Source organism: Nyctibius grandis, chromosome 3, assembly GCF_013368605.1.
Source record: "Nyctibius grandis isolate bNycGra1 chromosome 3, bNycGra1.pri, whole genome shotgun sequence".
NCBI classification, from domain to species: domain Eukaryota; kingdom Metazoa; phylum Chordata; class Aves; order Nyctibiiformes; family Nyctibiidae; genus Nyctibius; species Nyctibius grandis.
This window is the reverse complement of record NC_090660.1, coordinates 63,532,378-63,558,657: the sequence shown is the minus strand read 5'-3', so window position 1 is coordinate 63,558,657 and position 26,280 is coordinate 63,532,378. Positions and strand designations below refer to the sequence as shown.

The 26,280-nt window shown below is 42.3% G+C and overlaps 1 protein-coding gene across 1 annotated transcript; it reads right to left on the bottom strand.

Annotated features, from left to right (window-relative positions):
- Nucleotides 1-1,438: 1,438 nt before the first annotated feature.
- Nucleotides 1,439-24,878, bottom strand: LOC137660833 (desmoglein-2-like). Its single transcript, XM_068395945.1, has 15 exons — nt 24,791-24,878; nt 18,637-18,672; nt 17,614-17,748; nt 16,184-16,342; nt 15,774-15,918; nt 14,447-14,607; nt 13,458-13,592; nt 13,127-13,312; nt 11,896-12,155; nt 10,892-11,034; nt 9,987-10,214; nt 8,972-9,202; nt 7,819-7,943; nt 6,359-6,703; nt 1,439-4,232 (listed from the first exon to the last, which is right to left on the bottom strand). The coding sequence occupies exons 1-15, from the start codon at nt 24,833-24,835 to the stop codon at nt 3,225-3,227; spliced, it is 3,342 nt and encodes a 1,113-aa protein (XP_068252046.1). The 5' UTR covers nt 24,836-24,878; the 3' UTR covers nt 1,439-3,224.
- Nucleotides 24,879-26,280: the final 1,402 nt, after the last annotated feature.

The following is a 26,280-nucleotide window of genomic DNA, read 5'->3' as shown; positions in this document are numbered from 1 at the left end:
GGAGTGGTTTCAAAAGCCTGTGCTGGTGCCAGGCAGAGGGCACCTTTCCTACTCATGAGGCAGGAGGAGCAGATGGTTGTCACTGCCTTTTGAGTTCAGGGGAAGCTTAAACGTACCAGGAGAGGGGTCCAGTCAAAGAGATAGCCAGAGCCAGCATCTCTGCCACCACAGTGCAAGCAGAGGGAGTGATGCATTTTTGGGATGCCTCAAGGCCATAAACACTTACCATTACTCTCCTTGGGAGAGCAGCTGATTTATTTAACTTTTTAAAAACTCATTTACTGCTGATAAAGCTTGTTGGGGTTAAGCCTTTGATGGTGGACAGTGGTCAAATTCCCAGGAAAGAACAGAGCCTGGAAGAGATTGTCCCGTCTTGCAAAGTCTAGCCTGGCTCCAAGCATACGCCAAAGCATGACGCAGGAAATACTTTCTCGTAGGTGCACAAGACGGGCGCTCCACTTACCCTCCTCCTGGGGATGGCTGTGCCTTGTTGCGGCACGGTGGTTCATGCTCATGCAGTCTGACATACTTCGTGTGGATCCGCAAGAAAAACAAAGCACAGAAGAGCAGCGTGGATACAGTCCCTGTCACACTGGTATTTCAGCATAACCATGCTCTGTTATTCTAGATAAGAAAATGACAGACTTTGTTTTTACTTTTGAAGTCAGAATGAGGTATCTCTCGCAAAGATAAGCATCTAGGGCTAGTCCTGGTCTCAGGGTTATCTAGTGGTCAGATGCTAACCAGGCATTTCCATTAGTTTGGGTCTGTACATTCCTCCCACCAGCCACCATCATTTACAAAACACAGCTCCCTTAGAAGTGACTTATTTAATCTGATTGATGTTCTGCCAGCTGACAGCATCTGAAGTCTTGGTACAAGACTAAGCCAAATAATGGAGATTCACTCTTAACGAATCTATTCAAATAGACTTTACAGCATTACCCAATCTGTGATAAAAGTTTATATATAAACAATACACAGGGAAGTCAGGATTTCTGTGACACAGTCCTGACTCTTACATCCTCTTCTGGATGTTAACAACTATATGTCTTAACAACCATAAAACTGAGACTGTAGTTTATGTGATGTTGTTTGGAAGTATAAACTGATTAGAATAGTTTGACTCAAAGCCCAGTAAATCTGTGGATGGGATGCTGTTGTCTTGAATTTAGTGTGCTCAACCAGCAGGCAGAATTCACATTTTTTTTTCAGACTCTGTAACGTAGCAGGACACCAACTTTTATTACATCTGTATCTTTCAGATATTCCTTCAGGCCGTTTGGGAAATCCCAGTCCTCATTCTACCTTTAAACTTTTTATTTGCAGTAGGAAAGTCAGTGGTGAAAACCAGGGTAGCCATCTTAAAACTGAATGATGAATAATAAAAAAAAAGTACAGTAGAGTTCTTTATTTTAAAATTGCATAAAACCACAGAAATACTCCATTAAAAAGTCAGAAATAAGTTCACTCGCTCTAACTGCAGGAAAAAGTGGTGACCACTTAAAATTGCAACCTTGCTTAAAAGTAAATATACATACTTTAAAAATGAAGTGTGAGAGAGAAATAACCAACAGGTCCAAGCAAGCGAGTAGTCTGATTTGCTTGGTAGTATCCTCCACTTTAATGTAATGGCCCATCTGTCAAGATGTACCCTGTTGAGCATTGCCATAGTTCCTACTTTTTATGTTTATGTTTTTGAATCAACTTTTACATCCTTATCAGTAAAATCAACTACACACTGAAAGCATTTCTAGTCAAAGACAAAACATATCAGTGGAAAATGTAACACTGCAGCTGCAGGAAAACTCCAGGAGAAATGGAGGCAACCAGAAAGCTCTGCAGGTGCACAGGCTTTGCATTACCATATGACCAGCTTTGCTGATTTTAGAGGTATGAGATAAACATGGTACCAATACCTAATCTAAAATACTTCTTTCTACTCTGACAAAAGATGCAGAGTGCATGACTATAAAATTCACTTTAAAATGTTTCAAACTGCATACAAATAAATATTTACATGTGCATGTATACATAGTACCAAACAGTATGCAGTACTCTCTTCTCCTTTTACCACATAAAATTCATGGAAAGAAAAGTAATTTTAAGTGTTGCAGAATTACAGGAAGCTTTCTCTTGTCTTGTCAGAGCTAAGGAAAGCTGCCATTACATGGCATTATACAGGCCACCCGAGCTCTGGTACAGAAGCCAGCAGAACCTCACAAACACACACATCAGGCTGCATTTCTGTGCTTGTATCTGCGAGTTCACAGACAGAATTAAAACAACTTAGTTAACCATGCTTGTAAATCAGATCCTACAGATGTCTAAGGGCCATAAACTTTGCTAGCAAAGCCACTGCCTGAATCTCTGGCTCTAAAGCTAAGGTAAGTTTTGGCCATTTCTCACACATTATTAAAGGACCAATTAGGAGCCAGTGAAAAATCTATACCATGCAAATGCTCACTTGTCCATGTCAGCCTACACCCACACCAACTAATGGAATTTTTACATCAAGGTACCAAAAAAACTGCAGTCTCAGCTTTTTTGCTACTTGCTCTCTTTAACCCCTGTGCTAATAAGCAAGTATTGACTGCCTAAGGTACAAACGCCAATAACCTCAAGTTGTGACATCCCTCCAGGAGGTCAACACACCACTGCCCTGAGGACGTACTGGCTTTAGTGGCCTGGGCTTCTCAGGAAGGAGAGATTTCTTAGCAATTCACCAAGATGAAGAGATCTGCAGCTGCAGGTCAGGAGCAGTTGCCCTGGCCCACAAGGTAATAGATGGCAAACACACAATGAGAAACTGATGCCCCTTATGGAGAACTTCAGCAGATACACTAAACAGCAGTTCAGAAACCTACCTTGTGCTTTGCACGCTACTATCCATCACTAGATCTTAAGACTTTTCTGCTTTCCTGTAATTATGCAGCTATGGTTATGTGGTATTATTACACTAACTAATAAAAAGCAACTACAAAAACAGAAAACAAGGGAAAAAAAAAAAAATGTATTTCCCACATCTTTCCACTTCAAAACCATCACTGCCAGCAGACTTCCTTACCAGCTTCCTGGTCATAAACCTTATTTATACAAACTACTGCAAGCAAGTCCATGTCATTCTGAAAGCTCCAGCAAATTCGTGGCTCAAGAAAAAGCCCGAGGGGAGATGCATGCAGACACAAGGGTGCTGGACACCGCCCCCCTCGCAAGGCGCCAGGCTACGAGCGAGTGTACTGCACTGTGCTGTATTTGGTGACCCTGGAAGACTTGCTCAGTGTGGCACTGGCAGGAGACGGCCCTTCTAAGTTGGAGCCCGCCTGGTTAAGCGGGGAGTCTGTGATCAATACGTGCTCTTGCCTTCCTGGGCTGGCACCTGCCGCCTGTTCGGCTCTGCTCTTCATCCCCGAGGCTGTCACCACCACACTGCGCCCCTCTGCTGAAGCAGGGAAGCTGAGGGAACCCTGCTCTGCAGCGGGCACAAGCACCCTCTCCCGCTCCCTCACCACGACATACTGGGAGTCTGGGAGATCCTGAACCATCAGGGCCCCTGGCCCAGCACCCTCCGACTTCACCATCCTCTCTGTAACCACCACGTTACTTCCGTGTGGCAAATCAGGGATTTCTACCATACCCTGCAAGCTTGACACAGGTGCCAGCACTCTCTCTGTCACCACTACATTCTCCTTAAACTTGGGGTCTAAAAAGACAGTGGCTGAGTGGGCAGGAGCCCCTGCAGAGTAGGACATTTCCGTCACGGTGAAATTGGTCTCCGCATGGGCTGTGGGAAGGGGCTGGGCGTCGTGCTGCCCGGAGAGGGATGCAAAGATTGTTTCTGTGACCACCTCCTTGGACAGAGTGTCTTCTCCTGCACCACCACCTGTGTGCACTGGCGGAGCAGGCTGGAAGCGACTGCCCAAGGCAAAGGCTTGTTCGGAGCTGGAAGCGTTTTGCTGATCTAAGAACCGTGACTTTGCGTCATTAAGACCAAAACCTGATTCATTCCTGGAGCTACCGTCTTTCATGTTGATGTGTCTGCCTATGCATATTTCTGCTAGAGTCTTAAATTTGTCTCCTAAATCATCCAGGAAGTGGTCGTCAAGATCACCCTCAATAAAGCTGCAGCAGCCAACGGAGCCGTGGGGGGAGCCTGACTCTCCCTGGGAATAAACCAGGAGACAGTCATTTGCTGCTTGGGCTTCATCTTCATCCGCAAAAGAGACAGCTTTCTACAGACAGAAAACAAAAGCAAGCAAAAGTTTATTAATGTCAGCTCTAGACTTAATAAATTTGAAAATCGGGAACGCTTGGTCAAAAAGGTTAAAACAAGAAAATTTAACTTAACCCACAGAAACTGTCAACCAAGGGAGGGCAGTACCTAAAAGTGCTTTTTGCTTTTCTGAAGTTAGTCTGAACTTGACAGTACACTTGATGAGAAGAAAAATCTGAGATTAAACTGAAAACCTTGGGTACTATCACCACCAGCTGCTGTTCCTACCAGGAACTGTGCCATTTGTGATAGTGTTCCATCTTCACAAAGAGATTGCTTTTATTTTGTTTAGTCAATGAACTTGACCTCTAACTAGGTGTTTGTGTGGGAGAGTGTCAAAAATCACGCCTGAGAGTAGCCTAACATTTAAACACACATTTAATGAGTACATGCTGACATGTTATCACCTGCCATGGCCCTTTTCACTAGCATAGCCTGCAGGACCACACCCAAGGAGCCCAACAGTAAATGAATCACAAAGCTAAACGGCTTGATAAATATGGGAACACAGTCCAGCATATAAATTTTTAGGCTCTATGCAGGCCACTTTGCAACAAGGAGGGCTCACGGGTTCTGACTACAGTGTTTCCAGAGCCAGCTCAGTTTGAAAGCAGTTTCTGCAATGGAGCTGCTGCCAGTGCTAGCACAAATACGTGTGTACATGCTTGCACCAGCTCCAGTTCCAGGAGCGAAGACAGCCAAATCCTCTGGGCCTGCTGAACCTGCTTTACTTGCAATGTTTGCTGGCTTGTGCTCAGAACCACTTTTCTGCCACATCTGAAGTTCTAGAGTGCATATTAGCTCAGGCATCTGTGTAATGTGGTATAGTTCCAAACCCAAATTGACTCTGTATGTTTATCTGGGTTTAGTCCTGGAAGCACGCACATTACTGAGACACTTCTACAAACATCAGTACACATCTGAAACTATTTGGTTCGGTTACTTGTTTTGGGGTTTTATTGTTTTTGTTTTGTTTTTTTTTTCCCCCTATAATCTGAGATATTTTAGCCTCCCAGAAGTTGTAAAGAGTACTGTAGTATGACCTTTACTAAGCCCTTCCGCAGGACTTTAAGCAGGCAGCTATGCTTCAAGTATGTCTTAATATTAGGAAGCGCAAAGAGCAAAAGGAAAGCAGAACCGCTACTGTTGCATCTGTTCACCCAGAAGACCAGCAGCTAGAGCACTCAGGAGACATACAAGTATCTTAAATTCAAATCCTTCCCTGCCCTGAGGTGGTGATTCAAACCTGCACAGCTACTACCCTGCAGAACCCCATCATCAGCCAGCTGTAGGGTGTGAAGATTTTTAATTTGTACAGGTGATGGACTATCCATACACTCTGTCACATGGAAGTGAAACTTTCACTATAAGGAGCTCACCAGCCTAAGGACTAATGAAATGCGTTATGCAGAGAGGAATAGCTGCAATGAGTAGGAATAGCCTACTGGTCAATGGTTAGAGGTCACAAAAAAACCCCTCAGAATGGGGATTGCAACATGTGCCTCATACGCTTCTAATGAATAGCCCTTTACCCAGACTTGGGCAAAGAGACAAGTCCAGCACCACTTACTTCATCAGCTACTTTGAAAATGCAGACCCACCCTCTACCGTATGACATCTATGGCTTATCTTTCAAAAAACTGCTTCGTGGTAAAGTTTGTAGCTGTGACTCACGATGAGTCATGGGAGCCTCCCTACAGGCCAGTTTAATGTGCTTAAGTCCCCGAGATCTAGATCACATTGTCTTTCTCATGGCTTCTTCCTGGGCAAGGGGCTTCTTGGTCATTGCTGAATACTCTGGATTCCATTCCAAAGCACCTCCCTTGAGAGAAGGGTCTTGTTGTGGGAGAACTTGTAAGCACCCAGTGCTAAAAGACTGAGCATTGTCATGCTTTAAGTCCCACATGTGAGCCTAATCCAAAAATCCTTAATGCCCCCAACTCCACATGCACACAACATTGGCCATTGTATCAGGACTGTTTATATATACATATCTGCTCATCTGTGTTTGTAGTAACATGAACGGCATTTCACAACGCTAAGTGTAAATATCAAAATACTGTTATTTTCAGGTCATATGCTTACGTCATTGAAGTAGTCTCTTAAAAATTCTTCATTCATGGCTCCTGCCGCTCCCACTGTGACTCCTCCTCCAGCTACCACCGTCTTGCCTTCTACACCTGCCATGCCTTCAGCCCCTCCAGCTGCCATGGCTCCATACTCAGCACCAGAAAGGAGATGTCTCTGCTCTTCCCATCTTTCCTTGGTAATAGTGTTGTGATGCTCTCTTACATGAGAGGCAGAGCTGCCGCCTCCTGCTGCACTTTCCTCTCCACTCATTCCTGCTGCTGCCGCCGCTGCTGTTGCTGCTCCGCTGGTCGCTCCTCTCGAGTTCCCCAGTGCAGTGGGTGGGATGAAGCTTAACACTGGCTACATAAGTAACACAAATTAGGATGTGACATGAAAGCTGTGCCGTCTAGCAATGGAACTCACCAAGCCAGCAGCGGAGCTGGGTGGGACCTGGGAGGGTGCTGTCTAATAACTTGTTTGAATTTGCACTTATACATGTTGCTGCAAAGAGTAAAGGGCTTTCTGAAATAGGGTGCAGTTTCCACAACTGCGTTCCCAAGGAAGATCACGGAAATGTTTCTATAGATCATTGTTTTCTTGAAACTCAAAGGGTTGGGAGTGAAAGCCCCTCCCCGTAAAAAAAAACACCAAAAAAGGCTTGCAAAACTCTAGGGAGCTCAGCTGTTCTAACAGAGACTCTCCGCAGCTTTCCCCAGACACAAAGTGGGGGTTGTGTGCACGGCCTGCTGCCTCTACGGTGCTGCCTGGCCCTTTCTTCTTCTCGAGCAGTTTGGCTTCCCTGTTAAGCTGTCTTTTATCAAGAACTTGGTGTGAGCATTGGCCCTAAATCAAAGTCTTTTACCTTACTTCTGTTTCTTTGTTCTTGTGCAAAAGCATGCCAGTGTCATGCCCTTTTTTTTGAAAACTGGGTTTTGCAGTGTATCAAGAAAGGGCAAACTTATCTTGGCATTCACTGTTCCTTCTGTTTTTTTTTTTTTTTTTTAAACTATTTACTCTGTTTAAGAAGCCAAATACACACGGAAGTCATTTAAAATGCAACCTGAGACTTTAAACTAGAAGCTAAGCTTTATAATGCGTTCTTCCACTGCTTTACCATGCTCCCAAAGGGGTGCTGAACATTCTAGGCTTGCAAATGCAAACAATTCACTCTTTACAGCATCAATGCTTTTCCCACACTCCTATCTCCTGCTTAGATACCATCAATATTTGCTTGATTGCCTCCCCTTTACTTTAGGATTTAAACACCATGGCTGGTGTTTCTAGAGCTGCTGGTGGAATTCATCTTCCATGCATCCTTCACTGAGCCTCACAGGGTTAAATTTAATTAATGTTCATGTGTGGTTAAAATCTGCTGTACAGCCCTGAAACACCAGCCCTTAATGGGGAAGAGACGCCAAGTGTCAAACTGAACACTTGGCCAGAACTCAAAGAGAAATGCTATAAGGGATACGTGCCTTCTCCTCGGGAGCTGCCCCTTCGCTGTTCCACTGACGCAACATCGCTTCGCTGTAGTCCGGTATCGCAGCAAATCCCTTCACTCCCGAGCCGCAGGGACACAGCAGCAGTAACAGTGGAATAACTACAGGGAAATAGAAGTTTGCCATTAACTATGTGACGATCAGGGTTAAATCGTGCTAACAGCCAGTACCGAAGTTTGGTCGGCTCTCATACTGAAACGTATCTTCAGTGAACTAGTGATCAGTATGAGGGCTGAAAAAGACTGAAGACACATTCCCAAATATTCAAGGTACTTCCTAGAAACATATGCCAGGATGGTTCCCGAGACAGCAAACTGACAATTAACCTGTCAAGGCCTCAATCCTGCAGATGAGCACGCATGTATATAGCTATAAGTCTATCAAAGATCTCATATACCAAAACCAAGCCCTAAACATCACTGTACAACCTCAGCATTTCTAACTTCTCCTGTTCTTTTACTTCTAGATAACAACACGCCATCATGTACATTCCACCTCATCACTCCTGTGACACGTCTAGAGCGTTGCCTGGGGAACCCAAAGCAACCCTGTTTTAGGATCAGAGCGTATTCACGTGGCATGAGCTTTGTTTTGCCACAGCTAGATTGCTACTAGTACAAGCAATAAACTACTGCCATTTTAAATGCAGCACTGGTACACATGGCCACGCCCTGACTACAAGCATTCTTCCCTTATTTTCAAGCTTCTATTTTGTCTTACCAAAAAACGTCACCTGCTGCTCAGAGCAAGGCACCAGACCTGGGTCTGCAGTGAGGGAGAAGAGAGCGGAGAGAGTGCTGCGGTTTGAGTGGGAAGAGTTAGGGTTCACATGGGGAGGTGTGGGAACACCAAAAGGATTCCTTACTGCTTCCCCGCCTGTTATTTATAGCATCATAAACAAATATTAAAGTTGTACATGTTAATTTTAAAATGCACAGCTTGAAATCCTTTGAGTGTGAAATGCTAATGTTACCACAAATAGTTGGGGATTTGCCATGACTTTACACAGACTAGGAGTTTACACAGAACATATCAAGTTCATAAAACCTGGGAGCCAGACTGTTTCTTTCGTGATGCTTTGCAGATCATATTTACAGTGCTTCTGAGATAATATGAAACAATTACTTACGCAGCAAAAGTAAAAACGCCAAGATGATTAGTGCAACCGCTCCTGGTCCCAGACCCACCGACTTAGCGCCAATGACTCTCTCTTTGCATACGCCATCATCCGCACACTTACAAACTGTCAGGTGCAAAGACTGTGCTTGAGCACAGCTCAACCCTTGGAAATCTTTTATTAGGATGGGAACTTCAGTTGTGCCCGGCTTCAGGTTTTGTGGTACTAACTGTATGCTGGTGCCTGAGGCAGAAGGAGGAGGTTAAAGAAAAAGAAAAAAAGACAAACAAGAAAGGAGTAGAGAGAAAGCGGACTCCTGTAAACTAAAGGAAATAAAACCTTCACAGCCTCCCAACAAGCACCCTCCAGTTAAGTCCAGCCAATGCAATCGAATTAAGTTTAATTAGCTGCTGGTACAGTGTATGTGCTCTTATTTTTACCAAGTAATTCATGCTGGTAACAAAGCAGCTGTGCTCACTTGCAGTCTCAGATAATTGTGAAGAGTTTCACATCAGCAGAGACTTATCATGGAAGACAGCCCAACTACCTACACAGTGTTAACCTTCACGTCATCCAGATAGCTAAAGGCTGAATTCACAAACAGCTTCAGTCTTTGGGAGATTAATCTGTTGTAGGTCACAGGCAGAGACCGGGGAGCCAACATACCACGTGCTCCTGTGGCCGTGTCACATCAAAGACACGACTAGGCAAGAGATGCTCAGATGATGTTTCCAGCTGGGGAATGCCACCCAATTTGGAAAAGCTGTGATCCCTACAATTACTGCTAGTCTGGCAAAGATGGTCCAACTGAGGGAAGGCGACAGGCCCCAGAAGACATGACTGTGCTTTTATAGCCATCAGAGAGAAGGGATCAGAATGCGAGTGATGTGTCTTCATGTCTGACTCCATCCATATATACGAGGTTTTTTTTGTCTGGATCAGTCAAAATGTCAGTTTGACTGGAATTAACAAATTACAACACTAAGACTCCAAAAAACTGAAAGTAATTAAAAATATATTTTCTTACCATTTTCGGATGCAATCAGCCAGTTTTTTGCTGTCCCTTCTGGCTCATCAATGACTGTAAAGCTGAAGGGATCACTGTTTGGGTAACCATCCAAATCATTAGCTGTAACATGAACTAATTTTTCATCCGAACACACAGTCTGCTGAGGGTTCACAATAACTGGGCAGTTATCATTCTCATCTTTAACTTGAATAACGACTGTGCCAGTGACTGTTTTCTTAGGAGAATCTAAGATTTTAAAATATGAAAAATTAAATTGATTTGAAAAGTGCAAAAATTTTATCTTAAAATAAGAAAAACCCCTAATATTTACCAAAACACAAACATTGCTGAAATAAGTTGAAAGAGCTCTCCCTGAAGCTTATGGGAGCAGTATTTAATTCCTAATGTTAATAAACATACTGACGAAGTTCTTCTGAAGGCAAGCTGTTTTACTATTTTAACTTAAAAAAATTACTTCCTGTGTATCGTTGCACAGTAACACGCGGATTATAAAAGAGGAATTCTAATTAGATACACAAGAAGTTCAGGGAGTCTTTCTTGCTTAGCATTCAAGAAAAAACTTAGGACTCTGAAGTCTGCCGATTAGCATACGGAGATACTGGCAATTTCCACCTTGACAAGGGATGCTCCTATGAGACTTAGTCTTTGCAAAACTTTTTGTAAAAGTTCACCTCCATCTAGTCGAAGAAGAGAAATGGGCACCTTGGGAACCCATTCCAAGGTTCATCCTATTTCAATGAGTTGCCCATGTCTCTCCTCCATATACAGAGCCTATGGGAAACTGCACTAGGTGCCTAACTTTTAGGCAGTTAAAGACAGGGTTAAACCAACCGTAGTTGTAGAAAGGCAAACTAAACCCTTAACAAACCAAGCAGTGCGAAAACAAAACCCTCTCAACTTACCAGTAGTTACACCCAGCATGGTGATAGTGTAAGTACCATTTACTACATGAGGCGATTCGTAATCGAGTTTTTTGGCAAGTCGGATTTCACCTGTGACTGAGTCTATTGTGATCCAGTTTGCTGTATCTCTTCCTTTCATGTATCTGATTAAAATTGCACATAAAGATGTACGCATTTGTAATGAGGAAAACAACCATCGGTGGAAAAAGCAGCTTCACATTATGTTTACTCTTCATCTAAAGCAGAGACCAAATCCCTAGGTCTGAGGTCTGACACTCCTGACACTGGAATCAGTTTCAACTATAAACCTAAGATTATAAACCTACCCTGAATGTTGAAACCTGCTTTTCCCTCTAGAGCCAGGATTTAGGTGTGGAGGCACTATAAAAAGTAGACTCAGGGAGCCAGATCGGAGCAGGAGAGGAAGCTGAGCTGCTGGTCATCATCCTCTTCCTCTCCACCCCTGCTCCCAGCAAAAGCTGAGCAGCAGCCACCTGGGAGAGACCGTATCACTGGCGTGGGGGAGAGGGCTCCATCACTGGGGATGCATCTCTGCTGGTCTGCACCATTTATAAAAGCCACGGTGGTGGATCAACGACATGTTAGCCGAAGAGCTATGATTCAAAATCTAAACACACACACACATGCAGACTTAATCTACTTTACACCTTTCTGTCCAACTGCTAGATGTTTCTGCATATTTCTTCCTAACATTTCTGCAGATAATGAAGTCTGACAAGTAAATCTACTCTCAAAAGCAGACAGGCATGACAAACAGCATGCAAGCATGGACAATTTCAGCACAAACACTCATGTCTCACCATATATGACCAGACAAGTAGCATTTTTCAGTCAGCTATTTTCTGCATAATAGAATATTGATAATGATGTTGTTTTAGGTGCGAATTATATGCAGTAGGAAACAATTGCCTCTGAAGTTATTTCAGTCCAATATACACATTTTTACAGTAAGACAGTTACGATGATTATAAGAAGATTCTTACACAATGCGCTCTGCTGTTTTTCCAGTGTCTTCATCATAGGCTTGATACTGTCCAATAACCTGCTTTATCTGCAGTTTCTCACTTGCTTCAATAATTTTTGTGCCACCAGGGAATACAGGGCCTTCCCGCACATTAATCACATTGATTTTGATTGGAATTGTTTGGGCTTTATAACTGTGTTTAATTGATTTGTGGAACTCTGCTTTGTTTGTAACAACAAAGCCCAAGTTTAGGCTTCGCATTTTTTCATAATCCAGTTCCTAGAGCAATTAAAAAAAAAATTACTCAGAATTTGACAGAACCTGATAACTAGACAACATTCATACATTTAATATTTAAATAATACTATTTAAATAACACTCTAGCATCCCTATTTAAATAATAAGGATGCTACAGTGCAAAGAACTGTTGGTTAACATGTTACTCAATATGTAATGTTTCAACTCTTTAGAAGTACATACGGACGATCACTCTTCTTATTTTTAAAGGATGGCACCACAGGTATGTCTTTATATCACTGAATCTGGACTAATTTAAGGTAGGTGCAATGAGTCCTACCCATGTATTCTGTCTTTACTTTCAGTGAATCAGTGCTCTATATTACTTGGCTCTTCCAATTTTATTTATTTATTTATAACCAATTCATTTACTTAATAATGCTTATCAATTTTTTACAATTATCAATTTTCAGATAAGGAAACCAGAAGAGAAAAGAAAAAGAGAAAAGGTACTTAGGGCACTATGCATCTTTAATTCTTGTGCACTAAAGTGGAATGAAATTCATAAAGTAGAAATTCCCCTTTATGGAAAATTTTTTAATAATTTAAATTTATGGAAACTCATAAAATAGTCTGTAGCTCATGGCTCATGGAGTAGGTGTTGCCTGCAATGTTATCTGTGGCCATGGGAAATAAAGAAATTTAAACTGAGACCAGCAAGGAGAGCGAAAATATGGAAAAGTGTTAGCATATGTGTTAGCACTGTTGCCCTCCAGGGAAAGTTTGGGGACTTCTGCCCCGCTAGATTTATTTGAGATCACATGGAATGTAAATGGTAAAGCTGAACAAAATTATTATTTTGCATGGAATTATTGAATACACTAACACAGAATATGCCAAAGGAGAAGTGTCCACCATGTAAATTTACAGTTTACACACTGACAATATAAATAATTTGTACATCAACTTAGAGGGAAAAAATTTAAAGAAGAGTGTCTAAAGAATATACTCACCTTCACAAGAGTCAAAATTCCCTCATTTGTTTGGGTATCTGTTACTATACGAAAAAAGCCACCTTCATTTCCAGAAACAAATGAAAAGTTTGCCAGCCAGTTATCAGAAAACTCTTCATCTTTGTCAAATACTTTTATCCGCATAATTTCCACATTTGCTTTGTTTTCTTCAATGCTTCCTTCAAACTGCAATTGAAAAACACCCTTCTTTAAAAAGATGTCATGATTTACCTCGTTTCACCAGTGCAAGAAAGTTTGCACAACCTCGTATTAAGCAATGGGATACTGGCAGGTGTAGGAACATGTCAAATATTGCGATCAATGTACTTACTGTACGACTTTCAACCACAGGCAGATTGTCATTGACATCCAAAATCTTGATTTCTAAAGAACATGTTGCAGCATTCCCACCTACTTCACCACCACGGTCTTTTGCTTCCACCACCAAAGAATAGCTACTTTGTGTCTGCCACAATAAGAAAAAGAAGCCTTTAATCAGGCTAAAAATTTTTCCTTCGCTCTATTATCCCTATTACATTTTGGTAATCCCTCTTGTGGCCAGTTATAACTCCTCTATAACTTGTAGTAAATCTCACACATAACTACCTTGACAGGCTCTGCTGGAGTAGAGCTGAGGCTTTGAAAAAGGCTTTGGGACTTTTGCATCTCCCTCAAAGAGTTACGCTGTACTAAGGTTGCAAATGAAAAAATTTCAGTGGCCATGGGACTGGCCATGAAAAAATTCCAGGGACAGGACCAGTGATACCTGCGTGACAGGACAGGGCTAGAGGCAGAGATGTTGCTCTCAGCAGCAGAGCTAACAAACATCCACATCACCACCTGCTGGTCACTGAGAAGTCATGCAACCACAAATTGCTGCTGTGGTTTTCAATGCTGTTTCACAGCAGCACCCATCCTAACTCTTTGCACCACAATTTTCACAGCAGGCTACAAAAATCTAGATGCAGTCAGCAGATTTGCAGATGGTGATCTGGGTTGTCTTTGCCATATGCTCCCCAGCACAGAGAAATGACCCCTTGCTTCATGTAACTGCTGCCCTGGCTACATGGGAGGGACAGAAAGCAACAGCCCTTGGGCTGGTGCTGTGCTAGAGAGGTGACAACCTTGATCCTGTCACCTGCTCCACCCCACCCCCGAATCCCTGAAAAACATGCATCAGCCAGACAAGGCTTTAATATTAAGGGAGGAGAAGGAAGGTAGAAGGGCCAGCTCTCCACCCCGGCAGACAGAGCTGAAGGTGACACAACAGGCATCAGAAGACTGCTGTTAACAGACTTAAAAATGAGAGGGTTTTTTTACCTCTCTGTCAAGGTTTATTTTTGCTACTCGAACCTCGCCAGTATCCTTATCCATACTGAATGCAGCGCTAGGGCTTTGGGAAACAATCCTGAAAGCAATTTTGGAATTTAAGTTATTTGGTTCATCTGCATCTGTTGCATTTATCCTCATTACAATTGTACCTGGAAAAAGCAAATGAAATATAGTATGTTTACAGTGCCATACACTGGCAAGCAGTTTTACTGCAATGTCACAGATTAGGAGACTGTTGTCAGATGCGCTGCACAATTTTCTGATGCTCTTGCCTTTATTTATTTAATGAATAGAGCTGAAGAAGCATTCCCAAAATCCAAATAACACATTAAAAGTACATCCTCTAGCAAACAAAGACTGTATCGACACATCTGTAACTCAAAGAAACCAATACACCAGAATTATGCAACAGATTGAATTCTCACAAAAATTCTGTTAGAAAACTGTAGATACCATATAAAGACGAAAGAAAAATTTTTGAACAAGCTCCATTTCCCAGCAGCTTCACTCAAAATGCATGGTGGTCCCCATAGTGCACTCCCCTTAGAACTCATGGCACAGGATTTTGTCCTCTGGGAAAGGGTGCACCTCAGCAGCCAGTGCCTGAGTTTGAACATTAGCTAGAATTGAGGCAAAAGAGGCAATTACCATATGGCTGCTACTGACTTGAAAGAGAGCTGAGGGAACTCAATACCTCAGATGATGGTCAGTAGTTTGTTTCTTCAGATTATTGTGACATTGAAAGGGACACAATGTCAGGTATTTATTAGGTTGTTTTACTCGAGCTTTTCTTATCTTCTAGGAAATAATCTGTTGCTCTTATGTTTACTGACATGAATAGGAAAACTGCCACTAACTTGTTCTTTAAGGGTCAGGTCACAGCCATATGCATTAACAGTGAAGTACCTCTCCAGCCCATAGGTAAAGCAGGGCTTTTCATGAGCATGGCAGAGTGGAGTCCCCCCCAATAAGGCTGGGATTGCTCGGCCAGAAGGTAGACTACATTTCCTCTGCAATTCCTGCTGAAGGACTCTGGTCCCTGGATTTGTGGTAGCTTTGACACGAAACCAAAGATGCCATAGGAGGAAGTGTTGTTCTCTGTTGCCTTTGTATGTGGACGCTTTTCCGTCATAACACCACACAGCTTAGCCCTGAGTAAAAACTTGCATTCACACGTGGATAACCTGGCTTAACACAAGCAAGAGAATGCATCCTTGTTACTGCAGATGTGCTGCTGCAAAGAGTGTATTTACTTGTGCCCTTGCATATGCTGGGAAAAGCTAAATGAAAAAAACAATTTAAAAGATAATGTTACCTGTTTCACTCAACTCTTCAACTGAACCAACAAAAACTTCATGTGAAAATACTGGAAAATTGTCATTTATATCCACGATTTTAATTGGGAGGTCTATGGGCTCTTCCAGTTTTGCTCCAGTCTTATCTAGCGCATGACCTCTGAGCTGAAATAATACAGACAGAAACAATAAGCAAATGCAATGACTGACTGTAATATATATAAACACATATGCAAAATAGAAATATATATAATAAATACAATGTACGCATTATATAAGCATATATAATATGCTTATAAATATAAGCATACATATACACACAAATATCCAGAAACTGGATTAAGACTAATTGAAGCAAACACACTTGAACAAAATAAATAAAAAAGGGATAGAAGGGTACCTATAAGGAGAAAGTTACTATACAACTTACAAGCAGCATTGGAGTCTTTTCTCTGTCAACCCTTCCTGTTATGTTCAGGTCTCCAGTCTTTCCATTGATAACAAATAATCCATAAGGGGGTTCTGTTACTCCTTGACCAGATATAGTATAAGTCACCACTACCCCTGTATCTTCAAGATCAGAATGTATCTAGCAGCAATACAACAGATCAAATAGCATTCAGTAAATAAAATCACATTTAAAAATGCAAATAAAGTATTTTTGCTATTTTTGTAATGAACAACCAGAAATAAATACTAAACACACATTTTCCTGCACTCTTTTGAGTGTGGAGATGTTGAGATGAATGCAGGAAGAGTTACATGCTCTGTATGAGGATCTCGTGCAGGGAGATGAGGAACATGATGCCCAGCACAAGAAGTTGGGAACCGTGGAATGGAGAGGTCTGTGGGAGAGGAAATTGAGACTGCTTGGACAACAGAGTGGGATAGGATACAAGTGCAAGGAAAGGCTGGAAAACCACCGTGACAAGGTGAAAAGGTGGAGTGAGGGAAGAATAGGAAACTGGCTGATCAAACAGATGGGGCAAATAAAATGTGGAGAAAGACCAAGGTCAAAAAAAAAAAAAAAAAAAAAAAAAGAGTCTGGAACAACCAATTGAGCAGGGGAGACTGAAGTTACTTAAGCAAAGCCTGGAAATAAAATATGATAACTTTTTAAACGAATTAGACCTAAGCTAGCAAGTGTGACCAGGACTGAAGAAGTGATAGGGTGGAGGAAGAAAGGTCAGACCTGGAGAGGAACAGGTAGAAGAGGCTGCATAGACTGGAGATTATACCCTTCCTCTGCTGTCAGCAAATATCTGAAACATCTGGAAAAGCACGTGTGCATTGTGCCAGCACCACCATCAAGGGACAGCCCAAGGAGAGGGTAACAGCCTGCTACCATCTGCAGTTACGTTCTATGCTGAAGTAACTGGTGGGGTGAATTCAGGTTTCAACACTAGTGCTGAACCAAATGCCTAACACTCTTGCACAAAGGATAACACCTTGGTTATTTTTAGCTCCGTTTCCTAAAAAATTAGGCATACATAATCATGTTCCAGGTACACACCCTTCTGCCCCATCACCACCAGCAGTTTTGGGACCCACTTGCCAAGTTCAAGCACATCTGAGTAAGTGTGGTGGAGTGAAAAAACTCAAAGATATTGCATTCCTAGAAGTTTTATGAAAACTGGTGGCTGGGAAAAGATGAGAGACTGAGCCAAATCAGGCTGCAAGAGCAACTCATCTGCTGAAGGAAGGAAACAGAAGGAAACGTGCCAATCTTCAACTGATATTCAACAGTCCTTTAAAATTCAAGAAATATTTGTGCATGTGTTTAGGGCAGCCACACCCTTATTTTACATTTTCGTATCTATTTTTATGTGTATTCTGTATTTCTCTCTTTTCTGGGCTTACTCTAGCAATTGGATTCTTATAGGAATTGTCCTCCTCTTCCCGTATGAAAGCTGGAGGGACTGTCCATTCTCGCTTCTGTCTGACTAGGCTGTTGGGGTGAGACAAGAGGCCACTCCTGCCATTTCGATTATAAACCTGTGAAAAAACAAGGTTGAATGTCAGCATTACATTTAGCCATTTCAGATGAATGCTTTATGGCTGCTGTAGCCCAGAATTCTGAATAGCTTTTACTCTTTCAATACCCAGTAACTTCAAAATCATGGAGCAATACTAGCCTTGTGAGCCACAATCTAAGAAGCCATAGGTTCCTCAAGTTGTTTGAAGAGGAAAACTACACTAGTCTTTTCATCAAGACAGAATTAGGCTTTAAATACATGAGCAAGTTCCCATGACCAGGGCTTGGTGAAAATACACCTGTTCTGGAAGATCTAAGTGCTTGTCATCAGATGTGGGAAGAGGTTTGGCACTAAGGCTGTTTCAAACCACCATTTCTGCCTTATTACCCTGTTAGCCATCTTGCCAATACTGTCTCGTACTCAGCCTTCTCTCTGAAACAGAATACATGAAACAGCAGGCCTCTATTCAACCCATCCACTGTCTCTGCTATCCTTGCTCAACCACCCCTCGTTCTCACTCTGCATGACACCCTTTGTCCTTCTGTCCAGCTTAGTCCCTATTGTGTCTGTTGGATTCCAGATTAACAGCTGGAAATGTTTCCACAATTAACATCTTCCACAAAATAGTTGATTTCATTTACAGAGAGTTAAAAAAAGTTATTTACAGATTTAATATTTTAGGGGAAGTTTCTCAAAGTTGAATGCCACTCTGATGGATGTAGGAATCTATTCACCTACATTTCAGCTTTCATTTCATTATTCATTACACAGCTTTCATGTTTCACAAAATGGAAAAAATCAAGATATTTATCAACTGAAGTAAAGAACGCATTTGACTCTTGCTCTTTGCTCAGAGAACCCTTCTTCAGACACCGATAAAGAAAAGCCGTTTTCCATTATTTCCTACCTTCACATAGAGTCCATTTCCATAATTCAAACAGATCTGCAAAGGAAGTTATGATAATCATTATTAATTCCATGTCACTTCAGCAGTGCTAAAACTTAACTGACATAACCTACCTCATAAGAACAGCAAAACCATAAGGAACAGAGCATCTGATCTCTATTAATTAATATTTACTATTTACCCATAAAAGCTTCTGAAAAATTTACCCATAACCATTCACATAAAAAACATACACTATTTAAATTTTGCACTTTTCTCCCAGCATGAAACCGATAATAAGCAATTAATATCAGGAAACAGATAATAAGCAATTATTTTTTTAAATAAATGCAGACTTTATAGTCATTTTTAAACAACCTTTTCTTAGTGCTGAATAGTGCTTCAGTATTCCAAAACAATGGGAATTTGCCATTGATTGAAGTAAGTGTTGGTTGCCAGGAGCACCCTGGAGAGGCTGTCTCTTCTGGGTAAATTATACAGGCTGTGGTGGGTTACTGACCACATAGGAGAATAACAGAGGTTAGATAAGGTTTAAAAGCAAAGACTAATCAAAACATCTGCTGAAGTGTAAATGACAGAAGCAGCTCCTACTTAGAACCTTGCTGGGAGGGTAAATGGCACACACACATCCCTTACTTAAGGCAGACACACGCAAGCTAGCAAGCAAATCATGCTTGCTCTGACAAAACCTTGTATGCCAACATCCAGTATTGGGACTGCCCATATCTTCATGTACCAGGATAGCCCAGGACAGCTATGCATGCCCTTAAACACCACGCTAGATAGAAGGAACTGGAGCCATCAACCAAGTTACCAGAGACCCTGTGTTTACATCCAATCTGCAGGCATCAAAGATTCTGAAAGTAACAAAAACCCTCACACAGTGCAAAAATGTAGGCATTGGGAAACAACAACAACCACCAAAAGCAGGTTATTACAACACGTGAAACCAACAAATAGAGCTTTTGAGCTTTGTATAGGCAGAGAATACTTTTATTGTTCTTAGAACATCTACCTACATTTTGCACCTTAGGTGATTTTTTTTTTCTTAATACTAATAATGCCTAAGGCAAAGCAGGCACAGAAAAGGGGATTTCCTACCGAAATAAGTCAGGGAGTATTTCTTTATATTCTCTTTGACTGGTTTCTAGACTGTTGACTGGGCTCTCCCTATTCACCCCTCTGACTCAGCCTTGATTGCTGTATCGATGACAGCTTTTTTTTTTTTTTTTTTTTAAAGATGTTATCTTTTTCCCACACAGTGCAGTGGAGGGTGTTGAGCAATGTAGCAGACTGCTGTTTCAACTTGCACAACAAAACTGTTTTTCAAATGGCAATTTTCCCAATGTATGTATTCTGAAGACAAAAATCAGCAAGCACTACGGTCCTGTACAGTTATGCACTGTGAGGGCTACAGGATCTTACACCTTAGAACAAGGTGTTTTCATGAATATTCTTAATCTTATTTGGTTTTATTAGTTATATGGATTTTTTAAATTTATTTTTATGATTAATGAGATTGTACCAACAGAAGTGACAGGAGAGTTCTGGTTTATAGTCAAGGTTTTCCAACAGAAGCTCCAACTGTTTTGGAAGGTGAATAGTTGTCAAGATGTCATCGTAAACATCCTTGTTTGTTCTTACTGGTGAACTGAAAAGTATTTCTGTCTCAATACTGAATGGAGACAAGAGGCACAAGGTGACAAGTTTCCTTGTATTGGAAACCTGAGAACCACAGTGTAAACAAAAGTGTCTGAAGTTCAAGAATCAGCAAGTCTCTCACTGAGATGCATACCAAGAAAGCACAGAAAATCCCATTAGTCATTATAAACGGAAAGTCTTTCATTAGATAACTAAAAGTAAAAATCAAATTGTTTGCTTAGTAGCAAAGCTGCCTTAAAACACTCTGCTTTATTGCTAAGACAATAAAAAATACTCTTGCCCTTGTACTTTTCAATCTATAGTCCACAGGTAATCTCATAAGGGACTTCTAAGATATCTACAAAAGGTGTTTAAGAATGGCAATTTTATTTATGAGATGCATAAATACATGTGGAACAAATACAGAAAGGGATCCTGCATTTTTATTGAAAATTTTTTAACAGTTCCAAAAATTTTTAAAAGGGGAAAAGCACTTTTCAATGACATTTTCTTGAAGGAAAAGTCACGTATCCAACAGGTGTTGAATTCTGAATTTCCCTTTTTTTATATCCTAGAGCTGCCTTCTATTAAATGGCTTACTAAGAGTAGGAAAGCCCTGTCTGTCATTTGATGTGGATCATAGCGTTGGCACAAAAAATAGACATCTACTGATGACATCTGTTGATGACACAGAGCAGAGAAGGCATTGTCAGAAGAAAACTGAATAGTTACAGAAAACGAGGTGGAAAACCTGAGGCCTGAAGTAATAGAAATGGAATGAAATACTGCAGGAAAGCTGCAGGAGTAGGCGAGAGGACAGAGGAAAGAAGGGAGTGACTGCAGTGTGTAGGGAGTGCAAGGCTGCTCTTGCACATAGCCACATTCACGTATAGTCAGGAAGTGACTAAAGGACAGATTTTGAACACACAGCTTAGTTTTATAATATAAAGATGTAGACTGAGCAAGCAAGAAGGTATGTGTCTGTATTTGCTACACTATTGAAACAGTAAGTCCTAGAAATGCTGTCTTTCATGTATGCTGAGTGTCAGGAGGATTGGATCTTGCACGTCCTGTGAGTCAGTTTGGTGTTGAAGACGATGGGCAAGTGGAGATCTTCCACACTTAGAGAAGCAGGCCGAAGAAACCATCCAAGGTTATCTACTTGTCCATCTCCTGGCCCTGGGGCAAGATAAACTACATGAAGTGCTTCCTGACAACTGTTTAATCTGTTCTTAAAAACGAGTGATGGAGGTCCCACAGCCTCACTAGCTAACCTAAGGCGGTGCCTAGCTAACCTTACAGATGGAAAAGTCTATCCTGATTTTATTATCCTAATTTCTAGCTCTTTGCAAGTTGATCATACTGCTGTTTGCATGAGATTCAGTTTCAGATCAACGCACACAAATGTACATGTCTAAATGAATGCTAAGTGCCCAAACTTCTGTTACATTCAACAGAAATATAGCCAGTACAGACAAAGACAGAGAGCAGTTCAATTCGCCCCAAAGCCAGTGAACATCTGCTGTTTCTCTCTGGACTCCACTGATTGTAGCTACGTCTACTTTGTAAGCTCAGTACAAGAGGATCTGTAGAGCAAAGTAGTTGCTGCTGAGAACCCGACACTACACAACCCACGTTTTGTGGCTGTTACTTCAGACTACAATTAGCCTCGTCCCACAGACCAAACACCCATGAGCAGATGGATGCATCTCCCAAGGCAGTTTCACCCAGAAGGGATCAGATACACACACTCTGAGGATTTGCTTAAAAAGCACAATTTGATCCAACCAAATAGGTGCACTCTGCATCCACTGCATCTCCATTTACCATAACAGAACTCAAACACCTATGTTGAGATGTCTTCATCGCAAACTGTATCTCCCTCTTTGCCATGTTGATAATGCTCTCATCAAACAGTGTAATTCCCTTTTCTTCACAATTACCCTTCATATATCTGAAAACTTATCACGCATCTCACCCACTTTCTTTTCTCAGTTCCCAGGTCTTTAATCTCACTTCAAGAATAATAAAATAGGATTTCCTGAATTTAGATTGCATTTTTTTTTTTGCTTTCCTCTAGTCTCTCCTGGGTGCACTCACTTTATTCTAAAGTCTGGTGTCCAAAATAATAACCCACTTTAGTTCAACAGGATGGATAAAATACTAGATATTATGTATTTCTCACCTGCTTTCATATCTCACCATAGTGCCATTTTTTTCCTCCCTTTTTGAAACAATATTAAGTTGTTGAATCAATGCACAGATGCTTGTAAATATTTTTACCATGTTTCAACACGTTACTGGTGATAGACGCTAGGCTGCTTTGAATTATCTCACCTTTGCTCTTTCTAAAACTATGCATCATGGGTTTTTTGTTTTTGTTTTGTTGTGTGTGTGTTGTTTGGGTTTTTTTTTAATTTAACTTGTTTCTATGAATTTTGAAAAGTAATTGCTACTGGCTCTGACATTACCATAGTGATCTGACGTACTCTGGACTGAATTTCATCATACCCAACCTAAGTCTAATGTCCCAAACATCAAGGAAGTACAATCTGAGAAGATACTCAGAGAAAAAAATAAGCTTTGCTGCTCGCGTAGTAAGATTCATACATCTGTCAACTCTTCTTTCACTCAAATTGTAGGAAGCATTCTAAGATTTCCTCTCTTGAAGACTTGATGTCCACCCCTTCAGAAATGACCACGAAACTTCCCAGCCTAATAATCCTCGCTAGCCGTGCACGCCAAGTCAAGCCCAACCCTACGGGTGCACTGCCATCTGGCATGCCTGGACATCCCTGGAAAAGGGTCAGAGGCAGGGACGTGGGGAAAGCTGCTGTGACCTCTGTGAGGTACCCAGGGATGAAGATACAGGGATGCAGCCCGCAGGCAGGGAGGGAGCGTAGATGACCAAGAGATACTTCCAGGAAAAACAGGGAAAGGAAGAACTTATAGTTCTCGATGATTCTAAGGTAGAAGACGCTTTGGGAAGACACTCCTTTTAGACTGGTTTTGTTTTTCAGTAGTTTCTTAAGGTTTTGAAGTTATCAGTGCCATCTTTGCATGCCATAAGATATAAATGACCCTAGTCTGATGCTCTCAAACAAGCAACTATACTTTCCAGCACATGAATGGCTTTGTCCACATTAGGAGAAAAAAAAAACCAAACCAAAAAAACCAACCAAACAAAAAATGCAAAACCCAGCAGTGCCTCTCTGACTGCATCCTGACATCAACCAACTAAGGCAGCTTTTATTTGCTCTAATATTCTATCTGGCAATGAGGCATTTAGGCACCAAACTGAGTTCACTCAGTATACCGTACCCTGCCCCAGCTTTAGCTGAGACTGAGGATGATGAAGATGGAGAAAAATAATTTGCCTCTTTTCTTCAGGCAAAACCAACAGCATCCTGAGCCAGTGCAAGCCCATCAAAACAGATGACAGTGTGGCTTCAGGTATTACATAAAGGATCAGTGAAAACTTTTGTACAAGTAGCACTCCGAATGTTTCCCATTGCTCTTTTGGGAAAAACAAGGACAAAACATTTTCCAACCAAACCGTAAGTCCCAGCTTGTTGCAAAGAACACCGTTAACTGCTGCTGGCTGACTTGTGTGGCCAACCACAAGTCTACATTAAAGTTATCAGGCAACAGGTCTCCAGCTAACAAACCTGATTTTGCAGGACCTCAAGCTCAGGGAGCAAGGTCTCAACCTACAGCACCTGCCAGGCTGACCACGCAACAAGCCATTACTGAACCCTGCCCATCTCCTTGGCAGCTCCCCGGCACAGCCCGTGGCCTGGCCTCCACCCTCGCCTTTGTCTGAGCGGCAGCGGCCCGACGGCTGCAGGCATTTTGCCAGCCTGGAAAGGTGAAGAGCAAAGAACAATGCCGCAGATATGAAGGAAAGCTTCCCGTAAAACATCTAGAAACGGCTAGAAAGCATCAGTCCAAACCAAACAAACCAGGCGTTTTGGTCTCAGTTGGTTAGGAAATACTCCTTGTTTTTAGGCTGAAAAGATATTTCATAGGATGAAAGGTCTAAAGCCTGATGGCTAAAACAGAGTGAGGGCAGGGAAGGAAGACGACTGAAGTGTCTTGGATTGTTAAGAATTTGACATCGTTTCTGTAGGGGAATGAAGACTTCCATTAAATTATGCTTTATGATCCATCTTCCCTCCTGGCACTATTCCTTCAAAAAGGTAATGCAACTTATTAATACAGATAATATGTTGAACACGAAGATGGCAACAATATGAACCCTCCACTGCGTTCCTGTTCCTCCTGGCCTCTCAGAAAACAGCACCCATTCCCATACCGCTCTTATCGGCTTCTTCTATCTTCACCTGCTTTCGGACAGCAAACGGCGAGCCCTTTTATCTACTTCCCAAAGAAAGGGAGAAAACCCGCTCCCCACCACACGCAGCCGGCGGCGGGAGGGCTGCCACGCCCCGACGGGAAGAGCTCTCCCCCGCGCCCGCACACGAGTCCCCGCGGCGCCGGGGCCCGGACTCACCAGCAGCGCCAGCAGCCGCACCGCTGCGGCGGGGGCCCGCGACATGGCCGCCCTCTCCTCCGCGCTCTGTCCGGGACTCGGTCACCTCCTCCGGCCGCCCGCGAGGGGAAATGGAGGCGGCCCCTCGAGGGACGCACAAGTAGCCGCGAGTGGGTGGAGTGTGCCGGGCGGGGACCCGCGCCGCGCCGGGAGGGGGCAGGTGGCGCTCGGCCCGCCCCGGCCCCAGCCCCGCCCGCCCTCGGGGCGCCCGGCCCGCGGCGGGGAGCGCCGTCCACCGCCCAGCCTAGCTCCGCCCGCGGGACCCGCGGAAGCTGCCGAGGGCCGCGGCGGTGCCGCCGACGCAGCCCGCTGGGCGGCGGCCGCCATTTCCCTGGGGCTTTCAAAGTTTGGTTTGAAACTCCTCCCGTCCCAGCCAAGAAAAGCGAGCTGGAGCGTGTGGGGGAAACGCAAAGCAACTGCGACAACAAAACAATAAATTAAGGAGTAATTGATACGGGGGAATACAGTCTCCTTGAAAAATAAATTTGTGAGTTGTTTTAGCCTAACCTTCCCTGTAATCTTCTTTTTAATACGCTCCGAGCCATATCCTTCCTACTCTTATCTGGTAGAGATCTTTCCTGGATACACCTGATTAATTGCTGCTTTCGAAGGTGTAACTGATTCTTCATAATGGTGAAACAATTACATATACTTCCTGTACATCCTCTCTTCTTGAGGCTCTTACCTAATTAATCTTAGATCGCACTCAGTTGTCGTACATAATTTCTGAAGCGGCTGGTTATGATACTATGTGTGATATTAGGGCTCAGCAAGGGAACCAGCCTTATCGGAGTCTTTCCAATTACATTATGTCCCCTTATTACTGTTGTAACAGTGTACGAGAAATAATTTCACATTGCGCGTGATGTCAGTTGCAACAATTATATTTTACATGGGGATCACAAGGGAAACAGTTTTACCTCACAATTTATTCTGAAGTTACGTGTATCTATTTCTATTATTTTCTTAGAATATCACAATTTTACAGAGTTTGATGGTACCCTTGCATTAATATAATTGTCTTAATTTCAAGAAAACAAAAGGCAGAAGCAAAGAAACCAAAATACATGAAACGCACAGTATTAAGGGTTTCCATATTCTTGGTTCTGTCACTGAGTCACTGTGCTGGACTGACCACTTTGTAACCGAACAGAAATGTGTACGTTTGCACAAGAATACATCCTGAGATCCTCTGAGGATCTTCAGGGTCTCAAGGGCAGGGGTGTCGTTTGGTACAGATTTAACAGCCAATGTAGCTAGTGCAGGTAAGGTTAGTAGAAGTAGTGTGAAATTCTCTTTTAGTAATTCCTATTTGAGATAAATGAGGCAGAGCATGTCTCGGAGAGCCTTCATATTACACTACTTTTAATTTGGTGATTTAGAAGTAGATTCCGATTCTACCTGTATATTACGTTTCCTAGTCTGATGGTTAAGCATTACTTGAAACTATT

Coding starts and splice junctions, on each gene's coding strand:
- LOC137660833 (XM_068395945.1), bottom strand. CDS start 24,835: ATGTCGCGGGCCCCCGCCGCAGCGGTGCGGCTGCTGGCGCTGCTG. Junction 12,156..13,126: donor GAATTTTGACTCTTGTGAAG/GTGAGTATATTC, acceptor TAATTGCTCTAG/GAACTGGATTATGAAAAAAT. Junction 9,203..9,986: donor GCTGATTGCATCCGAAAATG/GTAAGAAAATAT, acceptor CTTCTGCCTCAG/GCACCAGCATACAGTTAGTA.